We start from the raw sequence: 20,320 nt of genomic DNA on the forward strand, positions 1-20,320 counted from the left end.
TTATGTTGCTTTAGGCTGCTAAGTGGTGGTGGTAATTTGTTATGGCTCCAACAGAAACCTAATGAAGCCCTACTTTTTCCTCAAAGGATAAAGGCCAAGATTATTTCTCAAAAGGCAACCCTCCTACACTGTTGGTAGGAATGGAAATTGGTGCAGCCGGTATGGACAACAGTGTGGACATTCCTCAGGAAATTATAATAGAGCTGCCATATGATCCAGCAATTCTACTCCTAGGAATATACTTGGACAAACTGTAATTCAAAAAGATATATGCACCTCTATGTTCAGAACAGCACTATTCATAATAGCCAAGACGTGGAAATAACCTAAATATCTACTGACAGATGAATGAAGAAAGATGTGGTGTGTATATATATACACACACACACATATACACACAAAAGAATACTACTCAGCCATAAAAAGAATGAAATAATCCCATTTGCAGCAACATGGATGGACCTAGAGATTACCATACTAAGTGAAGTAAGTCAGACAGAAAGACAAATATCATATGATATCACTTGTGGAATCTAAAATATGACACAAACGAACCTATCTATGAAACAGAAACAGATTCTCAGATATAGAAAACAGATTTGTGGTTGCCAAGGGAGAGGGTAGTAGGGGAGGGGTGCTTTGGGAGTTTGGGATTAGCAGATGCAAACTATTACATATAAAATGGATAAACAACAAGGTCGTACTGTATCCTGGGGAACTATATTTAGTATCCTGGGATACACCATAATATCCCATAAAATAAACTGTGGAAAATTCTGAAAGAGATGGGAATACCAGACCACCTGACCTGCCTCTTGAGAAATTTGTATGCAGGTCAGGAAGCAACAGTTAGAACTGGACATGGAACAACAGACTGGTTCCAAATAGGAAAAGGAGTACGTCAAGGCTGTATATTGTCACCCTGCTTATTTAACTTATATGCAGAGTACATCATGAGAAACGCTGGACTGGAAGAAACACAAGCTGGAATCAAGATTGCCAGGAGAAATATCAATAACCTCAGATATGCAGATGACACCACCCTTATGGCAGAAAGTGAAGAGGAACTCAAAAGCCTCTTGATGAAGGTGAAAGTGGAGAGTGAAAAAGTTGGCTTAAGGCTCACCATTCAGAAAACGAAGATCATGGCATCCGGTCCCATCACTTCATGGGAAATAGATGGGGAAACAGTGGAAACAGTGTCAGACTTTATTTTTCTGGGCTCCAAAATCACTGCAGATGGTGACTGCAGCCATGAAATTAAAAGGCGCTTACTCCTTGGAAGGAAAATTATGACCAACCTAGATAGCATATTCAAAAGCAGAGACATTACTTTGCCAATAAAGGTCCATCTAGTCAAGGCTATGGTTTTTCCTGTGGTCATGTATGGATGTGAGAGTTGGACTGTGAAGAAGGCTGAGCGCTGAAGAATTGATGCTTTTGAACTGTGGTGTTGGAGAAGACTCTTGAGAGTCCCTTGGACTGCAAGGAGATCCAACCAGTCCATTCTAAAGGAGATCAGCCCTGGGATTTCTTTGGAAGGAATGATGCTAAAGCTGAAACTCCAGTACTTTGGCCACCTCATGCGATGAGTTGACTCACTGGAAAAGACTCTGATGCTGGGAGGTATTGGGGGCAAGAGGAGAAGGGGACGACAGAGGATGAGATGGCTGGATGGCATCACTGACTCGATGGACATGAGTCTGGGTGAACTCCGGGAGTTGGCGATGGACAGGGAGGCTTGGCGTGCTGCGAATCATGGGGTTGCAAAGAGTCGGACACGACTGAGCGACTGATCTGATCTGATATATACACATATAACTGAATCACTTTATTGTACAGCAGAAATTAATGCAACATTGTAAATCAACTATAATAAAATAAAAATTTTTTAAAACATCATTTTTCAAAAACACAGATTTCTCATAAATGTAGAAACTAAGGACTAGTAGAAGGAAAACTCATTTAAACAGTGATGAGCAGGGAAAATACTGTGCAATCTCAACCTTACTACTAAGAAGTTAAGCAAAAGAAAAACATTAAAGGACAAAACCCACTCCTCTGTTCAACACTGAAATCTCCAAAATTCAGATTACAAATAAGAATTGGTTCCACAGTGATGAGCAGTCAGCGTCATACGTTTTATCCAGAGTAGCTTTTCCATCCCCTCAACCAATCCCCACCCCCAATAGAATACTTTTTTAAAGAGTAGGACCTGTGTTCTATAACCTCTCTATGCCCAGCTGCCATAGCAATTAACAAAGGGTTAATTAATACATCAGGATCATTCAATACACTGATGAAAATATCTACTGACTTCTGCTCCGATTTCAGAGTACAATAAATTTCAGTTCTTCATTTGCTGAGCACGTTATCACTATGCTGGGGACAAAAGGAGATGCAAAAACAGGTACGACACAATCCCTGTTCAAAGAGATCTTCTAAATACAAGCAGCTATAACAAAGCAGAATCAGTGCTAATACAGATGCAGAAGTAACATGTTCTCACATCAAAGGAAGGTTGGGGGACTTAAGCCTAGGAAGGAGAGGTCTTCAAAAAAGTGGTGGGCTTCAAGCCAGATACCAAAGTCCTAAACAACACTGATGAAATAATTACAAAGGATGCTGCCAAGATATTTATATTTTTCAGTGTTTTTAAATATTTGCAAGTAGCATTTACTTAGCATGCACTCTTATTTATTAATTAAAGTGGGTTATCTACTAGGCAAAACGTCATTAACCTGGCTTGAGTCACATTATTTAAACAAATCAGACCTTACTTTAAAATATTCAAAAGTTGAGACTAGCTGTCAACATAATAGACATGGATTACTACACTTTTATTGTACTACCAAAAGTCATTCGGCTCATTAAACAAAAACATTAAAAAACTTTTTCCACTTCATGACTTTACAGTTACTCTGGCCCTGGCCAAAGTAACTAAGGAATGTTTGGGATTGATTTAGAGACTGCGTCTCCCAGGAAGAGTGCGTTTGATTTTTATATCATAAAAATCTAGTTTCTCAAATTCTTTGACTCGATCAATGTTTATTCAACATGGGTCTGAGGCAGAGCAAAGTAATATTGTCAGGGGAAGATATTTGAGTGCTTGTAACAAAACAATTCAGAAAGTGTAACTCTGAGTATCCGCTATGCAGAGTATTCTAGTAGAATAAGTGCTTTAGAAGGCAGGGCCTCTATCACCCCTGTGAGATTCTTAAAGTCCTTGTGGGGAAAAACAGCCTTGAAAAGGATCAGTACAGGGACTTTCCTGGTGGTCTGGTGGCTAAGACTCCTCACCCCCAATGCAGGGGGCCTGGGTTCAATCCCTGAGTCAGGGAACTAGATCCCACAACTCTGACCTGGAGCAGCCAAATAAATAAAGTAAAAAAACGAACAGGATCACTACAAAATACTGAAGAATCACAAGACTAGAGGCTTTTTAAAGGTTTCTTTTTTCCCCACCAATGATGCCAAAAGATAAGGCAGCTGTCTCGTCCATCACCCTAGAAAGATCAAATTACCCGCTTTAAAATCTTCACTAAAGGATATATGTACAACTGATTCACTTTACTGTAGAGCAGACACTAACACGACACTGTGAATCAACTATACTCCAATAAAAAAGACAAAAACAAAACTTGACTGAAATGTGTTGCTTCACAAGCTCTTGACTAGCACATTCTGGTTTTTATACAGTTTTGCAGGAGATTGGAAGGGTAGGCCAGGGGCTGTGTGTGGGTGGATTTAGAGACAGGAAGCATGGTGTGGAAGAGACAGAGACACGGCATTAGGAACAGGACATTCCTGAGTTTAGGACATAATTTGGAGAAGTAAGTGTGCTGCTTTCCTCTAATTAAGAAGGATTTTCGTAGTGATGACAGCTTTGAATTGAGGACTTGGTTATTACTAAAGGAATGATTTATCAGCATGTGTTCTGGGAGTCACCAAGGAAAGTCAGAACTGATTTCATTAACAGAGGGAGCAACTGGTCTCTTTCCGCATTTATGGACTTATTCTCGCTTCCTCCCCTCTGGCGGTTTTCTAAGAATGGACATTCACCCTGAGTTCCGAGGGCTACGTGCCGTCCTGAGTTTACTACATGATCTGGAACAGAACAAATCAACTACAGAGGCCAAACAGAACATGTTCTTGCTGCTTAAAGTCTCATTCCTTCCCAAGTAGACTATTACAGTGTTGGGAAAAACTTCTTGTTAGAGAGTCAATTTTTGAATCCATGAGGCTTACTCAATGAACTCAGCACATTCTCCCAGGCAAGATTCAAGGCCACAAGGAAACATCTGTCTATCCTCCCAACAGTCACTTACACTATTTTTACCAGATGTTCTGAATCTGATCCAGTAACACACAGAGACCAGAATTCTCTCTGACTCAAAGGTAATAAATCCAACTCCCACAAATCTAACATCTTGCCAAAATGTGTATTTTGATCATTTCGGGGAGAGTATCATATCTCATTGATTCAAGGAATGCCAACATATTTAAGTCCCTAAAATTATTGTATGTAATTTTCATTAATGTACTTGAAAGTTGTAAAAAAAAAAAAAAAAAAGAAAGAATGAAGAAGAAAATGAAAAGAGTCCTTACACAAATCAAATGGGACTCCACTTTTTGTCTTTTAGATTGGTGAAAAATAAAAGATTTGATGATACCAGCTGCTGGTGGAGATGGGAGAAAACAGTACTTTGTAACCAGTTGAGAAGAAAACAGATTAGCACCATCTGTCTGGAGAACAACCTGACATCTCCAGTAAAATAGAAAATACACATGCACTTTGACGCAGCTGTTCCATCACTGGGAATCCAATCTATAGACATGTCTACAAACATTCATCAAGATTACCCACAAGGATATTAAGCGCAACATTTCTGTTTGGTATGCACCACGTGCCATGTGGGATCTTAGTTCCTGACCAGAGAGCAAACCCACACACTCTGCCGTGGAAGCTCAGTCTTAATCACTGAACCATGGGGAACGTCTCTACAACATTTAAAATAATAATAAAATCAATAAATCATAGCACTATCACATGACAGAATACAAAAAAAGGGAGATAAAATTGATGCTGATATGAAAAACAGATCTCTAGATTAAAAAAACAAGTTGCAGAGTAACGTACATACACATATTATTTTGATTTATAAAAAAAGTTTGTACAACTAAGTAGGAAATCCTGGGCAATTTTTATTTCTTTGTACTGTCTATTTAAAAAATAACACCCAACATGTTATTTCAAAAGAAATGAGAGAAAAGAAATGGTCAGTTTTAAGATGTATTCTGAGCACCATTTTTATTTTCTAGAGACATACAAGGAATTGCTAACAGCGGCACTTTAAGGCAACGGAACTCAGTGGAGAAAAAAGGCAGGATACCTACATGAGCTGTCTGAATCTTTTTAAGCCATGGGCATGTACTGTGTTTATAATTTAAAAAATAATAAGGGAGTTCCCTGGCGGTCCAGTGGTTAGGACTCAATACCTTCACTGCTATGGCCCGGGTTGAATCCCAGGTCAGGGAACTAAGATCCCATAAGCTGTGTGACCAAAAAAAAAAAAAAAAACAAACCAGACCAGAAAAGTAAAATACAAAACAAGTAACACTATTAAAAACCAAGAAACATAAACAGACTAGAGAAGGCTTCAAAGCTAACTCTTGGACTGAATCAATCTTTAAAAATCTTTGCAATGGCACCCCACTCCAGTACTTTTGCCTGGTAACTCCCATGGATGGAGGAGCCTGGTGGGCTGCAGTCCATGGGGTCACTGGGAGTTGGACACGACTGAGCGACTTCACTTTCACTTTTCACTTTCATGCACTTGGAGAAGGAAATGGCAACCCACTCCAGTGTTCTTGCCTGGAGAATCCCAGGGCCAGGAGAGCCTGGTGGGCTGCCGTCTATGGGGTCGCACAGAGTCAGACACGACTGAAGTGACTTAGCAGCAGCAGCAGAACACAGGTAAAAGTGATTATCACGGATTCAAAGCAAAGGTAAATGTACTCTGCCTCTCAGGAAAACGCTAAGCGTCACCTTGTCCTAGAGGTCACGAGGACCCTGGGGGTGATGAGCCCAATACTGTCTGAGCAGCTCCACTCACCTATTGTTTAAGGCTCCCCCAATGTCACAGTCACAAGGTCGACATCCATCCAAGTCGTTGCTTAAGCCCCAGTGCTCTGGCTGCAGAACAAAAGATTAAACATCTAAAGAGGGGTTCCTGTAATTACACAATAGACCCAGCAAGAGACAAGTTACGGCGTGTTTTGGATGATGTTCCACCAAATGTTCATTTGCACCGTGAAAGCAGAAAGCCTACACAAGGCGTGAGTATTCTAGAATAAAGAACCGCAAGCTGCAGGTCACTGGGGTCAGAGAAGATTGCACATAGCCACATGGTAACCCCAGATCAGAGCAGTTTCTTTGCCCTGCAAATAACCTTCAACCAAAAATTAACATGAGCTGGCAGCAAATATGCCAATTTTCTTTAGAATTACTCTGGCAGTAAGTCAGTAATTATGAAAGCAATCACAAGAATGTTTTAAAAGACATAAAATAATTTTAAAAATTACCTTCATAAATATTCTCCAGATCACCATAGTGAACTTTTGGTCTACTTCCTTCTAGATTTTGTTTTTCTTGATGAACTTTTTCCCTACATAATCAAGATACTACTCACATCCTGTGGCTTTTTTTGACACCAGCATAAGCATTTCCCTCTTGTGTTACCATCATTTTCAATAGCAACAAAATATCATACTGTTTTGTTGTTGCTTAGTTGTTAAGTCCTGTCCAGCTCTTTGCTTCCCCATGGACTGTGTAGTCCACCAGGGTCCTCTGTCCACGGGATTTCCCAGGCAAGAATACTGGAGTGGGTTGCCATTTCTTCCTCCAAGGGATCTTACCAACCCAGGGATCAAACTGGTGTTTCCTGCATTGGCAGGTGATTTTTTTTTTACTGCTGTACCAGCAGGGAAACCATCACACTGTATAGAAACCCCCAAATTTATTTAAATATTTTCCCTACTGTTGCTTCCAAGTGTTTTTTGCTATTGATAAAAGATGCTATGAGTCTTCTAGTGAATTCATCTTTGACCAATTTTCTGATTATTTCATTAGGATAGATCCCCAGATGTGGAATTACTGGGTCAAAGGGTATGCACATTTCTACAGGCAATGGATACACATCTCCAAAATGCTTTTTGCAAAGTATGAGCCAATCTGTATTTTCATCACCAGCACTCGAGTACCAGCCTCTCACTATGACTTCACTTATTAGTCGGCATTACCATTGAAAAAAAACTTGTTAGTTTTGTCTGTAAAAACAGTACTTCACTCTGGTTTTATTTTACAGTTCTAATAGTAATGGTGAATATCTTGACAAAATTATTCATTAGTAATTTCTCTTTTGTGAATTGTCTACTAGTGGCTTTTATGATTTACACAAAAGGGTGTTTTGTAGGCAGAACCTACGAAACAACTGTGAAAATCATTCTCTACTGGACACCACATTCACAAACCACCCATCCCATGTAATTAGGATTTACCTACCAGACACTGGTCACAATGCTGTCCTGTCACCAGACGCTTACAGTAGCAGTAACCGGTCTCCGAATCACAAGGATTCCCGCCAGGAATCGTTCCCAGAGGATTGCAAGCACAAGCTTCATTAAAGATAAAATGAAGCAAAGAAACACAAGCCAAGTGAGTCTGTAGTCATCAACATGATAAAGAATTGCCAGGTAAAATGGGAATTACGTGCACACAAGAACTCCCAAACTTTTTAACACAAGTGCTTACATTTACAACCAAATGGATCTTCAGCGCTTAAACCATAGAAGCCTTCTTTGCAGATATCACAATGTTCTCCTTCCACGTATAATTTACACCGACACTGACCGGCAATGAGACCGGCAGAAAAGTCCGTGTAGCTGTCACAGATTCCCCCGTTCTGAGAACCAGCTGGGTCACATGTACATTCTAAGAAGGATGAGAAGCACCAGGTAACACAGTGTGTGTGTCTGCAGAAATACCTATGTTCCCTTCATCCCTCCAAATTTCACAAAAATAGACTAAAGAAGACTGGATTACCAACTAAGTTCCACTCCCGGCATCCTATATAGCAGCTAAAATAAGGCTAGGACTGAGTCCTGAGAGGATGGTTACTACTCGACTATTCAAGCTGAAAGGTGACCCAAACAGATCCCCCTCTCCCCGCCCCATCGTGACCTTCTCCTACGTACGTTCACAGAGACTAGGATCTCGGATGTCTCTCTCGGGGTGCTGGTAGTAAAACGGTTTGCACTGCTCACAATTGCGCCCCATCGTGTTGTGCTGACAGTCATCACACACCCCTCCGCTGACGTTGCCAGTGGCCAAGTAGACTGCCATGTCGAAGTGGCATGAGCTGGAGTGTTCGTTGCAGTTACACTCTGCAAAACAAGATCTACGTCAGGAAAAATCTTTTCAATCTACTTACCAGTGGAGGAGAAGGGGACGACAGAGGATGAGATGGTTGGACGGCATCACCTACTCAATGGACATGAGTTTGAGCAAACTCTGGGAGACAGTGAAGGACAGGGAAGCCCCGCATGCTGTAGTTCACAGGGTCACCAAGAGTCAGATACAACTACCAGTGGAGGGTGGGATTGATGGGAAGGAAGCTCATTTTGGAAACTGGGGATGAAGTTCAGGCAAAACAGCAACTGACAAGAAGGAACTGGCGATGGAAAAAACACATCTGCTTATGCCATCAGTTTAAATCCTAAATCATGCTGGAAACCTTCCAAGTGTGATCTTTATGAAATAACCTCATTTGCCCTCTTTGGAAGAGAACGGGCTATAAAAAGTGTAAAAGCTCTGAGGGAAGTCCCCTTGCAGGCTCACCTACAGGGAGGCTGCACTGCGTGGAGGACTCGTTTGGTTGTGTGCAGAGTGGGACAGGAATACATCACTCCAGAGGGTTTTCTAGGCGATATGTACCTGGGGAAGCCTGTGTGGGCTCTTGGCTTTGAGGAACATGGTATGAAGGCTGGGTTCTCTTCTTCCCCATTCCTACCACCACCCTAGGCCAGGCTCTATGAATCAGACCCCTAACAGCCATCAAGCCAGTCTTCTTGGGTCAGTCTGTTTCTCCTCTAGCCTGTTTGGCAGAGTCCTCTTGGTCCAACACAGCTTTAACCATCTCCCTCTCGTGCTCAACTATCCTCATCGACTCCTCTTGTCTTCTCACAAGGAAGCTTAACTCAGTTGGGTTCTCAAAGGGCTCTACAACTGGTCTTATCCATCCTAAAGGGAGGGACTGCGTCGTCCTGCCTTGGATGCACTGGTTTGATTAAACCCTAGAACCATGGAATCATGAATTAAACCACGATATCATGAGAATGTCCTAGGAGCCTTGTGTTTTGTATTCTCCTTATCTGAACTCCCTTCCACCTTCCCCCTGCTTTCTCCTCTTTATCTAAACAATCCTAACTACTTGCTAGGGCCCAGCTAGTTGTCCTTACTAACAAAAACCTTGACCACTCCAGCCCTCACTGGTTTCTGAGCTCCTAGCCCCTCTGTCCTCAGTGGGATCAGAGGCAGGCGTGCTTGCAGGGATGATCATCTATCAGCATCACTGTGTGAGGTGGGGAGGGTGGTGGTTTTCAAACTTCCCCTCTGCCCAGAGAATAGCACCAGGAGGGATGGTGGATGGATGGATGGAAGGAGGCCACAGGTTGCACCTGGGTTGGCACAGAACAAGGCTGACAAGTACTCCATTTCTCTTAGACCTTATGGATCCACACCACAATATCGTCTTCATTCATTTTTCTCTCAGTCAGTCATCTGGCCTTAAAAAAAGTGCAGTGTTACAGGTGGCACACAACATCTGCCAAACACATGGGTGCTGCTTAATAAGTGCTAATTGATTGAATGGATAATGGCTTCCTAGGAGTATTAGGGTGAGGCTGGGAAAAGGGTAGTAACTTTTCTTCCTTTTGCAAAATAGTGTACTATTATAGCATGTCTACTCAGAAAATGGATCCTGGGGTCTGAACTGATTCAAAACATCCCTTTGCCTAAGACTTACTTCTTTTTTTTCTTGTTGTTTTGGTACTGCTGCATATCTTACAGGACTTTAGTTTCCCAACCAGGGACTTTCACCACCCTTGGCAGTGAATGCTTGGAGTTCTAACCACTGGACCTCCACGGAATTCCCTGCCTGAAACTTACTTTTACAGGCATTGCTGTTTCGACCTTCAGCGGGTCTCCAAGGTAAATCATGGTAGAAATCCATGCACTGTTCACAGTTTAAGCCCTTGGTGTTATGCCTGCACATGCAGTGTCCGTGAACCTTGAAAGTTACAAAAACAGGAAAGAGCCAAGTAAGAGATATAGTAATGGCCAGACCTTCCCCACAAGCAGTGGAAAATATCATAGTCATAAATATCATACCTTTTTCATACTCATCTCTACCTCACTACAATGAGGGTTTCTTTGTTTTTATTTTCTAATTTTCTGTTTCAGTTTTAATTTTTTTCCCCCTTAGTTTTTGGCTGCAAGAGGCATGCGGAATCTTAGTTTCCAGACCAGGGACCAAACCCATGTCCCCTGCAGCGATAGAATGAAGTAGTAACCACTGAACAGTCAGGCAAAGTCCTGCTTTGTTTTTATTTTGTCCCTTCCCACTGTGAGTCCTGTCTTGATGGCTTTAATTCCCATCTCTAGGAACAGTTTCTACTGTTTAATAGGTACTCAATAAATATTTTTATTGAAGTATTGATCTAAAAAAACACAGAAGAGCAAAATTAGCCATTTAAGAATTTTTTTAAGTTTTAAAAAAATTAGTATAATACGAATCAACAAAAATTATAATGGAGAACTAAATGTGTATACATCACCAGGACCAATTCAATTTCCTGCAACCATTACCCCATACCATACAAAAGACAACTTTTCTCTGCTTGCTTTGCTTGGTTTTTGACTTCTGGCTCAGCACTTAAAAAACATTTTTTCAACCCAAAATGAGATTTTAAGAATTAATCAGTTGCCATGTTTACATTTTCAAGGAAAAAAATATAAAACATCAGAAAAAGAAGCAGATTATTTTGCTTGAGGAAGGGCCCACAATGTGTTCTTTTGCACACACCACCTGTCACTCGAGCCCCTGAGGTACATCAATGATAAATCAATTCTTCTCACCCAGCAAATATGCACGTACGCCCATCCCTCACGTAACACTAGTTTTTACAGAATGGAATTTAGAAACAGGACAGACAGGTCCACCTTGAACCCACCTCGACAGGAGTGTGATTAGCAGACTAAAATCCTCTAATTACAAGGTGATTTCGCAAAGACTGAAAAACAGTCCCAAAGCCCACACCACAGGACTCTATAGCATCTGACTCAAGAGTACAATGTACCATTAGATGCATGGGGGTGACAGGACTACAAGAGGTTAGCTACACACAGGATTTGTTACTGAGAAGAATTATCATCTACCTGGCATTCTCTGTAAGATGGAACAATAAGATCAAAAGGATCTATTCTCCGTTTAGGCTCTGTTAAAAATTTTACTTTCTCTGTGCAATAAAAGTTCTAACTGGAGGAAAGAGAAGGCAGAAGTTTTAGACAACTGAACACACTCATTCCTGCATCTTCACCTTTGTAGGTGAGGACTAACACTCTTTGAAAAGGTCAACAGCAACTAAGCAAGGCACATTTTTCATCCAGAAGTGAGGCCCATGGTCCAGCAGAGGCCCCGGTGCAGTCAGGAAAGCGAGATGTGAATTTCCATTTGCCATGTCCTTACTCCAGACCCTTTGGCAAAAGACTGAAACTCTGGTCTCTTCTAACAGGAATTATCAATTCATTTAGAAACTGGAAAAACACCCTAACTTTATCCATCTGGCAAGTATCCAAGTCCCCCTTTTTAAAATTACATAATTTGAAAACACAGAGAAAAACAATTATCATATATTAATGCATATATGTGGAATCCAGAAAAACAGTATAGATAATCTTATTTGCAAGACGGAAATAGAGGCAGAGAACAAAGGTATGGACACCAAGGAGGAGTGTAGGATGAATTGGGAGTTTGGGATTGATATATATACACTATTGATCCTATGTATAGAACAGATAACTAAGGAGAACCTAGTGGATAGCACAGGGAACTCTACTCAGTGCTCTGTGGTGACCAAAATGGGAAGGAAATCCAAAAAAGAGGGGATATATATATACACACACACACACACATATGGAGGGCATACCAACCCACTCTAGTATTCTTGCCTAGAGAATTCCACAGACAGAGGATCACAGATCAGATCAGATCAGTCGCTCAGTTGTGTCCGACTCTTTGCGACCCCATGAATCGCAGCACGCCAGGCCTCCCTGTCCATCACCAACACATGGGGTCACAAAGAATCTGACACAACTGAAACACCTTAGCGCACACACACATGTATATATATACATAGAGTTGATGCACTTTGCTGCACAGTAGAACATTGAAAAGCAAGTAAACGCTGATTAAAACTAATTTTAAAAATTTGAAAACACAGCATAAAAGTGGGAAAAGAATGAAACTTGGAGATCAAGATACAAAGTTCACTGACTCCAAAATGGTATCCTGTGGTTCTAGGTTCAAATTTCCAGTTTCTCTGGGCTGGTGTCAATTTATGCTTTCTGGAATGAAGGCTGGAATGCTTGTGGTTTTTAATCTTTCCTCAAGATGGGACTGTCAGTTGAGAAAAGTTTTTAATCCTTGTTGTATAAAATGTATACCACAGAGGCAGCCTGCAGCCACAATTTTCAAAAATTAATTCAGTGTTTGTGAAACGAGTAGTCCCCATGTTCTTGCAGTCCAAGAAAATCAGCAAACAGAAAATGAAAAAATCAACCACTGGAATGGTACAAAAGGCTATTAAATTTAAAAGGAAGTCTGGACAAACTCAAAATAAAACTCAAAATAAAAAGGCTTACGCTAAGACTAGCTTCAATTTGCTTTAAAGAATCACCTGTACAAAGGAGAAGGCTGCCTGGAGCATGTACTTACCATTCCTTCTACTTCTTCATTGACTCCGTCCACCGGGGCACACTCGCTGGCGTGGCCATAGCAGAAGCAGTTTCCTCGAACCACCATATCGTAAACCGCATAATAATACTTTTCTCTGATTTCCATTCTGGAATCCAAAAGGTTATCTCCCAAAGTATGTAGTTTCACAAACTTGATCCTCAAGTTGGTAATTTTTAAGAGATCTACGAAGGTCACCAAGAAGATGAAAAGTTTGATCAAACAAGCAAGACTTTGTTTGCAATTAAGACAACACCTTTCTTCTTTACAGAAACACATGACAAATAAAAATAGCTTATGTAAAGTTTACTTCCCTTTCATGATCTAGATGCATGTAATAATAAAGTTTAGCCTAAAGTGACAGTCTCTGGAAGAAAGGTTACTCCCTTCTCATCACCATTTAACAAGAACATCTATTCTGTGATGGATTTGTTGGCAGACGGATGTTGCAGAAAGAAGTGTGAAAGTAGAGAAATTTAAGAATGCAGTTGCATGCTTGCCAGAAGCCACTGGCACACAGTAATCTAAACTACTGCAATACCATCTGGTTCCCACAGCAACTAGTGTTAGTCTCAAAATCAGAAAATCCCATTTAGGTGGGCAAGAATTTATCAAAGCACCCTAATTGTCATTATTATTGTAAGATAGTTAGAAAACGTGTTTCTGTTTATTTCTGGAGGGAAAAATGCTACATGAAATTTCCCACCAATCAGATGAAATACAAGTTACTAAAATCGATTTGACATGATAGGATAACCATAATCAAGGGACTGACTATCTCAAACAAGTTTTGAAGCACCATTACAATCTACAACTTTTTTGGTCTTTGCTTTACAATACAATTTACCAATATAATTACCAATATATTACAGTAGCGTGAAGATAAAGGAGTTTAGTATTGGGATGTTGGGGCAGATTGCTTTCCTAAATAGAGGTTCTTGTAGAGAAATGTCTCTTATTTGAACTTTCCTTCCTTTTCCTGGGTTTATAGACCAATGCTTATTACAGAAGTAGGGTCGTCAATTACATTCTCTAGTAACTTGATAAACCAACAGTCATATAGCCTTCTCCATCAGTATATTCATTAATCACTAAATTGCTAAACATGAGTTACTGAACAGTCTACCTGCCCTCCCCTTTTAGCTCCATAACCTGAAACTGCTTCTAAGCTTTCCTTTCATTTCTGTGGATGGATTCTTACAATTTACAACACAGGACAATGGGGCATTTGCCCAATACATCAGATACTTTCAAAGCCTAGATACAATTTTAAATACTTATAACATATGCACGGCGTACAATGAAGACTATAGAAACAGCTGTGGGTTGAAAGAGAAAGTCTATGAGGCCATGCATTCAACTTAGGCTCTTTGTAAAAGCAAAAACTAAACAGAGAAATTGTGGTACTACTTCGCTGAATGGAATTTCTGAATGCCAACATTTTCTCCTGCACAGAACGAGCACAAGTGCCTATTGACAAGAGGCCAAAAAACAAACTTGAAGAGCAGCTGGAGTATTTAGAAACCCTTGAGCTGATCTCTGTGGAAGTCCTCAGAAGAGCAACTGTGCTCCCTTCGAGCTCTCCTACCATATTTAACAACATCTAAGCCTCAAATTGACTGCTGTTTTAAGAGGCACAATCACTTCTGAAGTGAGTCTCAGAGGACTCAAACAATAGGGACAGCTAAAGAGATATTGTTCCCTTGATCACAAAGTAAATCCAAAGCATGATCTGTTACAATGGATGCTTGTTTAATATAGAAATAGGTTTTCTGATGCCATTGAACAGCAAACACAATAGAATTCTAATGGCAGCACATTCCCCAAGTAAAACAAGTACCACCCAAAAGGAACAAACTTAGAGTCCCTTGAGAGACCCAGGAGGTGTTGGTCAAGGAATGTGTGCAGACACTTCTCGCAACTGGATTTTGAGAGCAGGGAGCACAGGTCTCCCAGAGCACACTTAGAAATGACACAAGGCTGAACGTGCCATTAAATATTTGGTATTATACTAAGCGAAGTCAGACAGGATATCGCTTATATGTGGGACCTAATTTTAAAAAATGATACAAATGAACTTATTGACAAAACAGAAAGATTTACAGATTTTGAAAACAAACTTATGGTTACCAAAGGGAAACATGGCGGGGCGGGGGTTGGGGGAAGGAGAGCTAAATCAGGAGCTTGGGATTAACGTACACACACTGCTGTATATAAGATAGATAACCAACAAGGACTTCCTGTATACAGCAGAAGGAACTCTACTCAATATTCTGGGATAACCTATATGAGAAAACTATATGGAAAATAATTAATATATATCTATAACTGAAACACTTTGCTGTACACCTGAAACTAATACATGGTAAACCAACTGTACTCAAGAAAAAAAATTTTTTAATAAAATTTAAACATGTAAAAAATGTGTTTGACGATAGGATGAATAAATTCTGGACCAGAGATGATCTGGGCCACTTGAAAAATTAATTTAAGTGGGGAAACAGTACTTCATGGCAATCTTCCCTGGAGTCCTTCACTTCTACTCTTTCATGCTGTGAGCTGGGGGTAAGAGTGTGTGTGCGCGCCATGGGGCTTGGTTAAAATTAGGGGAAGACCAGCAAGACCCTGCCCCAACTCTGCTCAGTTGACTGCACCTCAGCAGCTGGAGAGAGGGAGCCTCATCTTCGCTCTGAGGTGTAGGATCCAGTCTAGAAAAGGTCTGAGTGACAGCTGAAGGCAGCAACAAGAGTGGCAACAGCTTCACGGATCCAGCACTTTCTATGTGTCAGGCGCTTTGGTGAGTCATTTATATATATTAACTCATTTTCCTTCCACAACAACCATAAGGTCAATATGACTATCTCCATTTACAGATGAAAAAATAAAGACTAAGAAAAGTTTTAAATAAATTCCTTGCCTAAGATCACAGAATACACTGAAGCTAGAACTTAAACCCAGCTCTGTTGGACTCCAGAGCCCATTCTTTTAATTAGTGCACATTCTGCCTCCCAAGATCAAAATGTATTTTTGTGAAGACATAAGCATGGTTACTGAACAATGGAAAGCCCTCTGAACTGAGAGTCATAACAAGAACATTTAGGATCCGACATTAAATAGCCAAGTCACTTTATGCATGTTAGTCCAACCCTCTAAGCCTCAGTTGACTCATCTGGAAAATGGAACTACAACCCTCATTGATCATATTGAGCAAGGTTGAGACCCATGATTTCCCCCAGGATTCTTTCTTTTCTTCTTCCTCTGACAATAAGAGCCCTGGCCAAGACTTTGAGAACACACACAGCCACCGGCCAGAGGCTTCCCAGCATCTCCTGCAGTGCAGCCAGGGGGCTACTTTGGCCCATGGCGTGTGAACGGATGTGATGTATGGCTTCTAAGCCACTTGCCTTTTACTTGCCCCCTCTTGCAGATTGGTATAAGGATAAGATGAGGTTTTTCCAGGTCTCACCATGTGGACACAGACTATAAGCCACGAGAAACTTGGGAACCTGGGTGATCTAATGGCTAGAAGTGCCTGATTTAGCAATAAAAATACAAGGTGCTCAGTTACATTTGAATTTCAGATAAACAATTAATCATTTTGGTACAAATATGCCCCAAATACCACATGAGACACGGTTATCCTCACCCACAAATATTGCATGAAATATGCTCATACTAGTCACAAATATTAAGGGGATATAGTTATGCTAAAAAATAATTTATCATTTGTCTGAAAATTCATATTGAACAGGGTTTCAGCCTGTATTTTATCTGGTAAGACTGCTTGCTTGTGGCAGGTGAACAGCCTGGAAATCCCTCTGGGTGATTCTGTAAGAGCGAAATAAACTTTTTTGTCTGAGATGCTGCATTTTGGGGGACACTTTGTTGGCAACAGCCTAAAAGTGAAAGTGAACCTCACTCAGTTGTGTTCGACTCTTTGCAACCCTATGGACTACAGCCCACCAGGCTCCTCTGTCCATGGGATTCTCCAGGCAAGAATACTGGAGTGGGTTGCCATTGCCTTCTCCAGGGATCTTCCCAACCCAGGGTTTGAGCCCAGGTCTCCTGCATTGCAGGCAGACTCTTTACCGACTGAGCTGCCAGGGAAGCTAACCTGTACCTTAATTATACATGTGAGTTCAGTTGTGTCTGACTCTTTGCAAACACATGGGCTCCTCTGTCCATGGAATTTTCTAGGCAAGAATACTGGAGCAGGTTACCATTTCCTTCTCCAAGGTCTTTTGCCAACCCAGGGATTGAACCCATGTCTCTTGTGTCTCCTGCATTAGTAGAGAGACTGTTTACCAGGTGAGTCACCAGGGAAGCCTTAATTATACATATACATAATTATATATGTATACACATAATATATAGGATATATATTAATGTATCAGACACACACACAAATATCATATATGACTTTCCAGTTGGTACTAGTGGTAAAGAACCCGCCTGCCAGTTCAGGAAAACTTAAGAGCTTTGGGTTTGATCCCTGAGTCGGGAAGGTTCCCTGGAAGAGGGCATGGCAATCCACTGCAGTATTCTTGTCTGGAGAATCCCATGGACAGAGAAGCCTGGTGGGTTACAGTCCACAGGGTCGCAAGGAGTCAGACATGACTGAAGAAATTTAGCACACATACATTATTTTTATATACATACATACATACATATATATATATATAGAGAGAGAGAGAGAACAAAAAAGTAAATAAGGTATTATATGACCAGCATAATGGTTTGAGGACTTATGACATCAACCTTTTACTCTTATCAAAATATGTTCCTGTCAGTGAGGACTTTAATTGTTGTCAGTTTCAAGAGTTTCTGGTAGAGCACTGCAGAGAAAGAAGGAAATGAAGAGGGTGGATTTAGCACTGAGTATTTAGATTCTGGGTAGCAGTGGTCTGGGTAAACTTTCTCCCATGATTGCTGTTTTCCATCCAAGCTTTTATTTGAAAACAGGCTTACTCTGTATCCTTGGACTGTAAGGATCTTCTATTCTGAAAGCAGGATCTAAAGCACGAAATATCACCTAAAAATAGACATAAGACTAATTGATATTTTTGCTATGATCAAAAACTGGATTTGTAAATAGCATGGAAAATAAAAAGTATAAACAAACCTCTCCTTCCGTTGAGGGCTCAATGTCAGAATATCGGGAATCACAAATTATATCGTCAACTTTCTTCATGGGGCCGGTGGAAATGCCGGGAAATGAGCTCTCACAGTCATAAGCAAAGTATCTGTATACACCCCAGGTTTTTCCAAAGTCGGACGACCGTTCTATCAGCATAGCAGCTGGACGGAATGTCTAAAGGCAGAGTAGAAGAGACTCACTGCATGCTTTTATTGGTTATCTATATTTTTTTAAATCCCAGAGGAAAATATCACTCAACTGTGTACCACAAACCCTGACTGCATGTGGTTGGTATTTCACTGTGGCTGGATTTCAAATACTTCAAGCTGTTCCACGGAGCCTCTTCTTGCAGCAGTGTCTCGCCTCTAAATACTGCACTTTCTCCCACCCTATTAGAGACTAGTAAGCTGTTTCTCTTTAGAAGCTGATTATAAACAGGCCTTGGTGCAGACAAGTTTTGGCACACTGAGCCACCATGCCCATGACGTGACAGCTGAGGTTGATTGCTTGTTCCTTCACGCCGTCATTTAGTCATTCAGTAGATGTGTCATGACAGCCACTCAGTACCAGACATGGTCTAAGTGCTGTAACTCGTCCAATAAGCTCCAGGAATGGGTAGAAATCATTTGCAAAAATACCCATCACACTCTATAGTAGAGTCACATGCAGTGAGCTTTGGAAAAACAAGGGGAAGGAATTACTAACGCAAGAAGCTGGAGAACCCTGAAATTCCAGCTACACACCCCAAAGTAACTGAAAGCAGCGACTCAGATGACTCTCATACATAAACATTCAGAGCAGCATTATTCATAATCACCAACAAGTGGAAATCACTCAAGTGTCCATCAACGGATAATGGATACACGAAAGGCGATACACATAAGCAATGGACTATTATTACTCGGCAATAAACAGAACTGAAATTCAGATACTTCCTATGACATAGATGAACTTTGGAAACATTACTAAGTGTGGTCACTCACCTAGAGCTAGACATCCTGGACTGTGAAGTCATGCGGGTCTTAGGAAACATGTCTCCGAACAAAGCTAGTGGAGGTGATGGAAATCCAGCTAACCTATTTAAAATCTTAAAGATGACGCTGCTAAAGTGCTGCATGCAATATGCCAGCAAATTTGGAAAACTCAGCAATGGCCACAGGACTGGAAAAGGTCAGTTTTCATTCCAATACCAAAGAAAGGCAATGCCAAAGAAAGTTCAAATTACTGTAGAACTGTGTTCATGTCACATGGTAGCAACATAATGCTCAAAATCCTTCAAGCTAGGCTTCAGCAGTATGTGAACAGAGAAATTCCAGATGTACAAGCTAGATTTAGAAAAGCTATAGGAACCAGAGATCAAACTGCCAATATCTGATCATAGAGAAAGCAAGGGAATTCCAGAAAAGCATCTACTTCTGCTTCATTAACTAGACTAAAGACTTTGATTTTGTAAATCACAACAAACTGTGGAAAATTCTTCAAAAGATGGGAATACCAGACCACCTTATCTGTCTCCTGAGAAATCTGTATGCAGATCAAGAAGCAACAGTTAGAACTGAATGGACTGGTTCAAAATTAGAAAAGGAGTAAGTCAAGGCTGTATATAGTCACCCAGCTTATTTAACTTATATGCAGAGTTTGTCATGCTAAATGCCAGGCTGAATGACTCACAAGCTGGAATTAAAATTGCTGGGAGAAATATCAACAACCTCAGATATGCAGATTGTACCACTCTAGTGGCAGAAAGTGAAGAGGAACTAAAGAGCTTCTTGATGGGGGTGAAAGAGGAGAGTAAAAAGTTGGCTTAAAACTCAACATTCAAAAAACTAAGATCATGGCATCTGATCCCATCACTTCATGGCAAATAAATGGGGAAAATGTGGAAACCGTGTCTGATTTTATTTGCTTTGGCTCCAAAAATCACTGCAGATGGTATGTGCAGCCACAAAATTAAAAGATGTTTGCTCCTTGGAAGAAAAGCTATGATAAACCTAGACAGCATATTAAAAAGCAGAGACATCATTTTGCCAACAAAGGTCCATCTAGTCAAAGCTATGGTTTTTCCGGTATTCATGTATGGATGTGAGAGTTGGACTGTAAAAAAGGCTAA

General features: G+C 40.7%; 1 protein-coding gene across 1 annotated transcript in view; it reads right to left on the bottom strand.

The window, feature by feature from the left end:
- LAMB1 (laminin subunit beta 1) overlaps positions 1-20,320 on the bottom strand; it is a 78,129-nt gene that overhangs the window by 43,018 nt on the left and 14,791 nt on the right. Inside the window, exons 6-13 of the mRNA XM_055590268.1 lie at positions 18,196-18,384; positions 18,042-18,105; positions 13,056-13,258; positions 10,229-10,349; positions 8,257-8,445; positions 7,814-7,993; positions 7,565-7,677; positions 6,117-6,196 (exon numbers count right to left, since the gene is read on the bottom strand). Coding sequence (XP_055446243.1) covers positions 6,117-6,196; positions 7,565-7,677; positions 7,814-7,993; positions 8,257-8,445; positions 10,229-10,349; positions 13,056-13,258; positions 18,042-18,105; positions 18,196-18,384 — 1,139 coding nt within the window. The remainder of the gene's footprint in view (positions 1-6,116; positions 6,197-7,564; positions 7,678-7,813; positions 7,994-8,256; positions 8,446-10,228; positions 10,350-13,055; positions 13,259-18,041; positions 18,106-18,195; positions 18,385-20,320) is intronic.

Source organism: Bubalus kerabau, chromosome 8, assembly GCF_029407905.1.
Source record: "Bubalus kerabau isolate K-KA32 ecotype Philippines breed swamp buffalo chromosome 8, PCC_UOA_SB_1v2, whole genome shotgun sequence".
Taxonomy (NCBI): domain Eukaryota; kingdom Metazoa; phylum Chordata; class Mammalia; order Artiodactyla; family Bovidae; genus Bubalus; species Bubalus kerabau.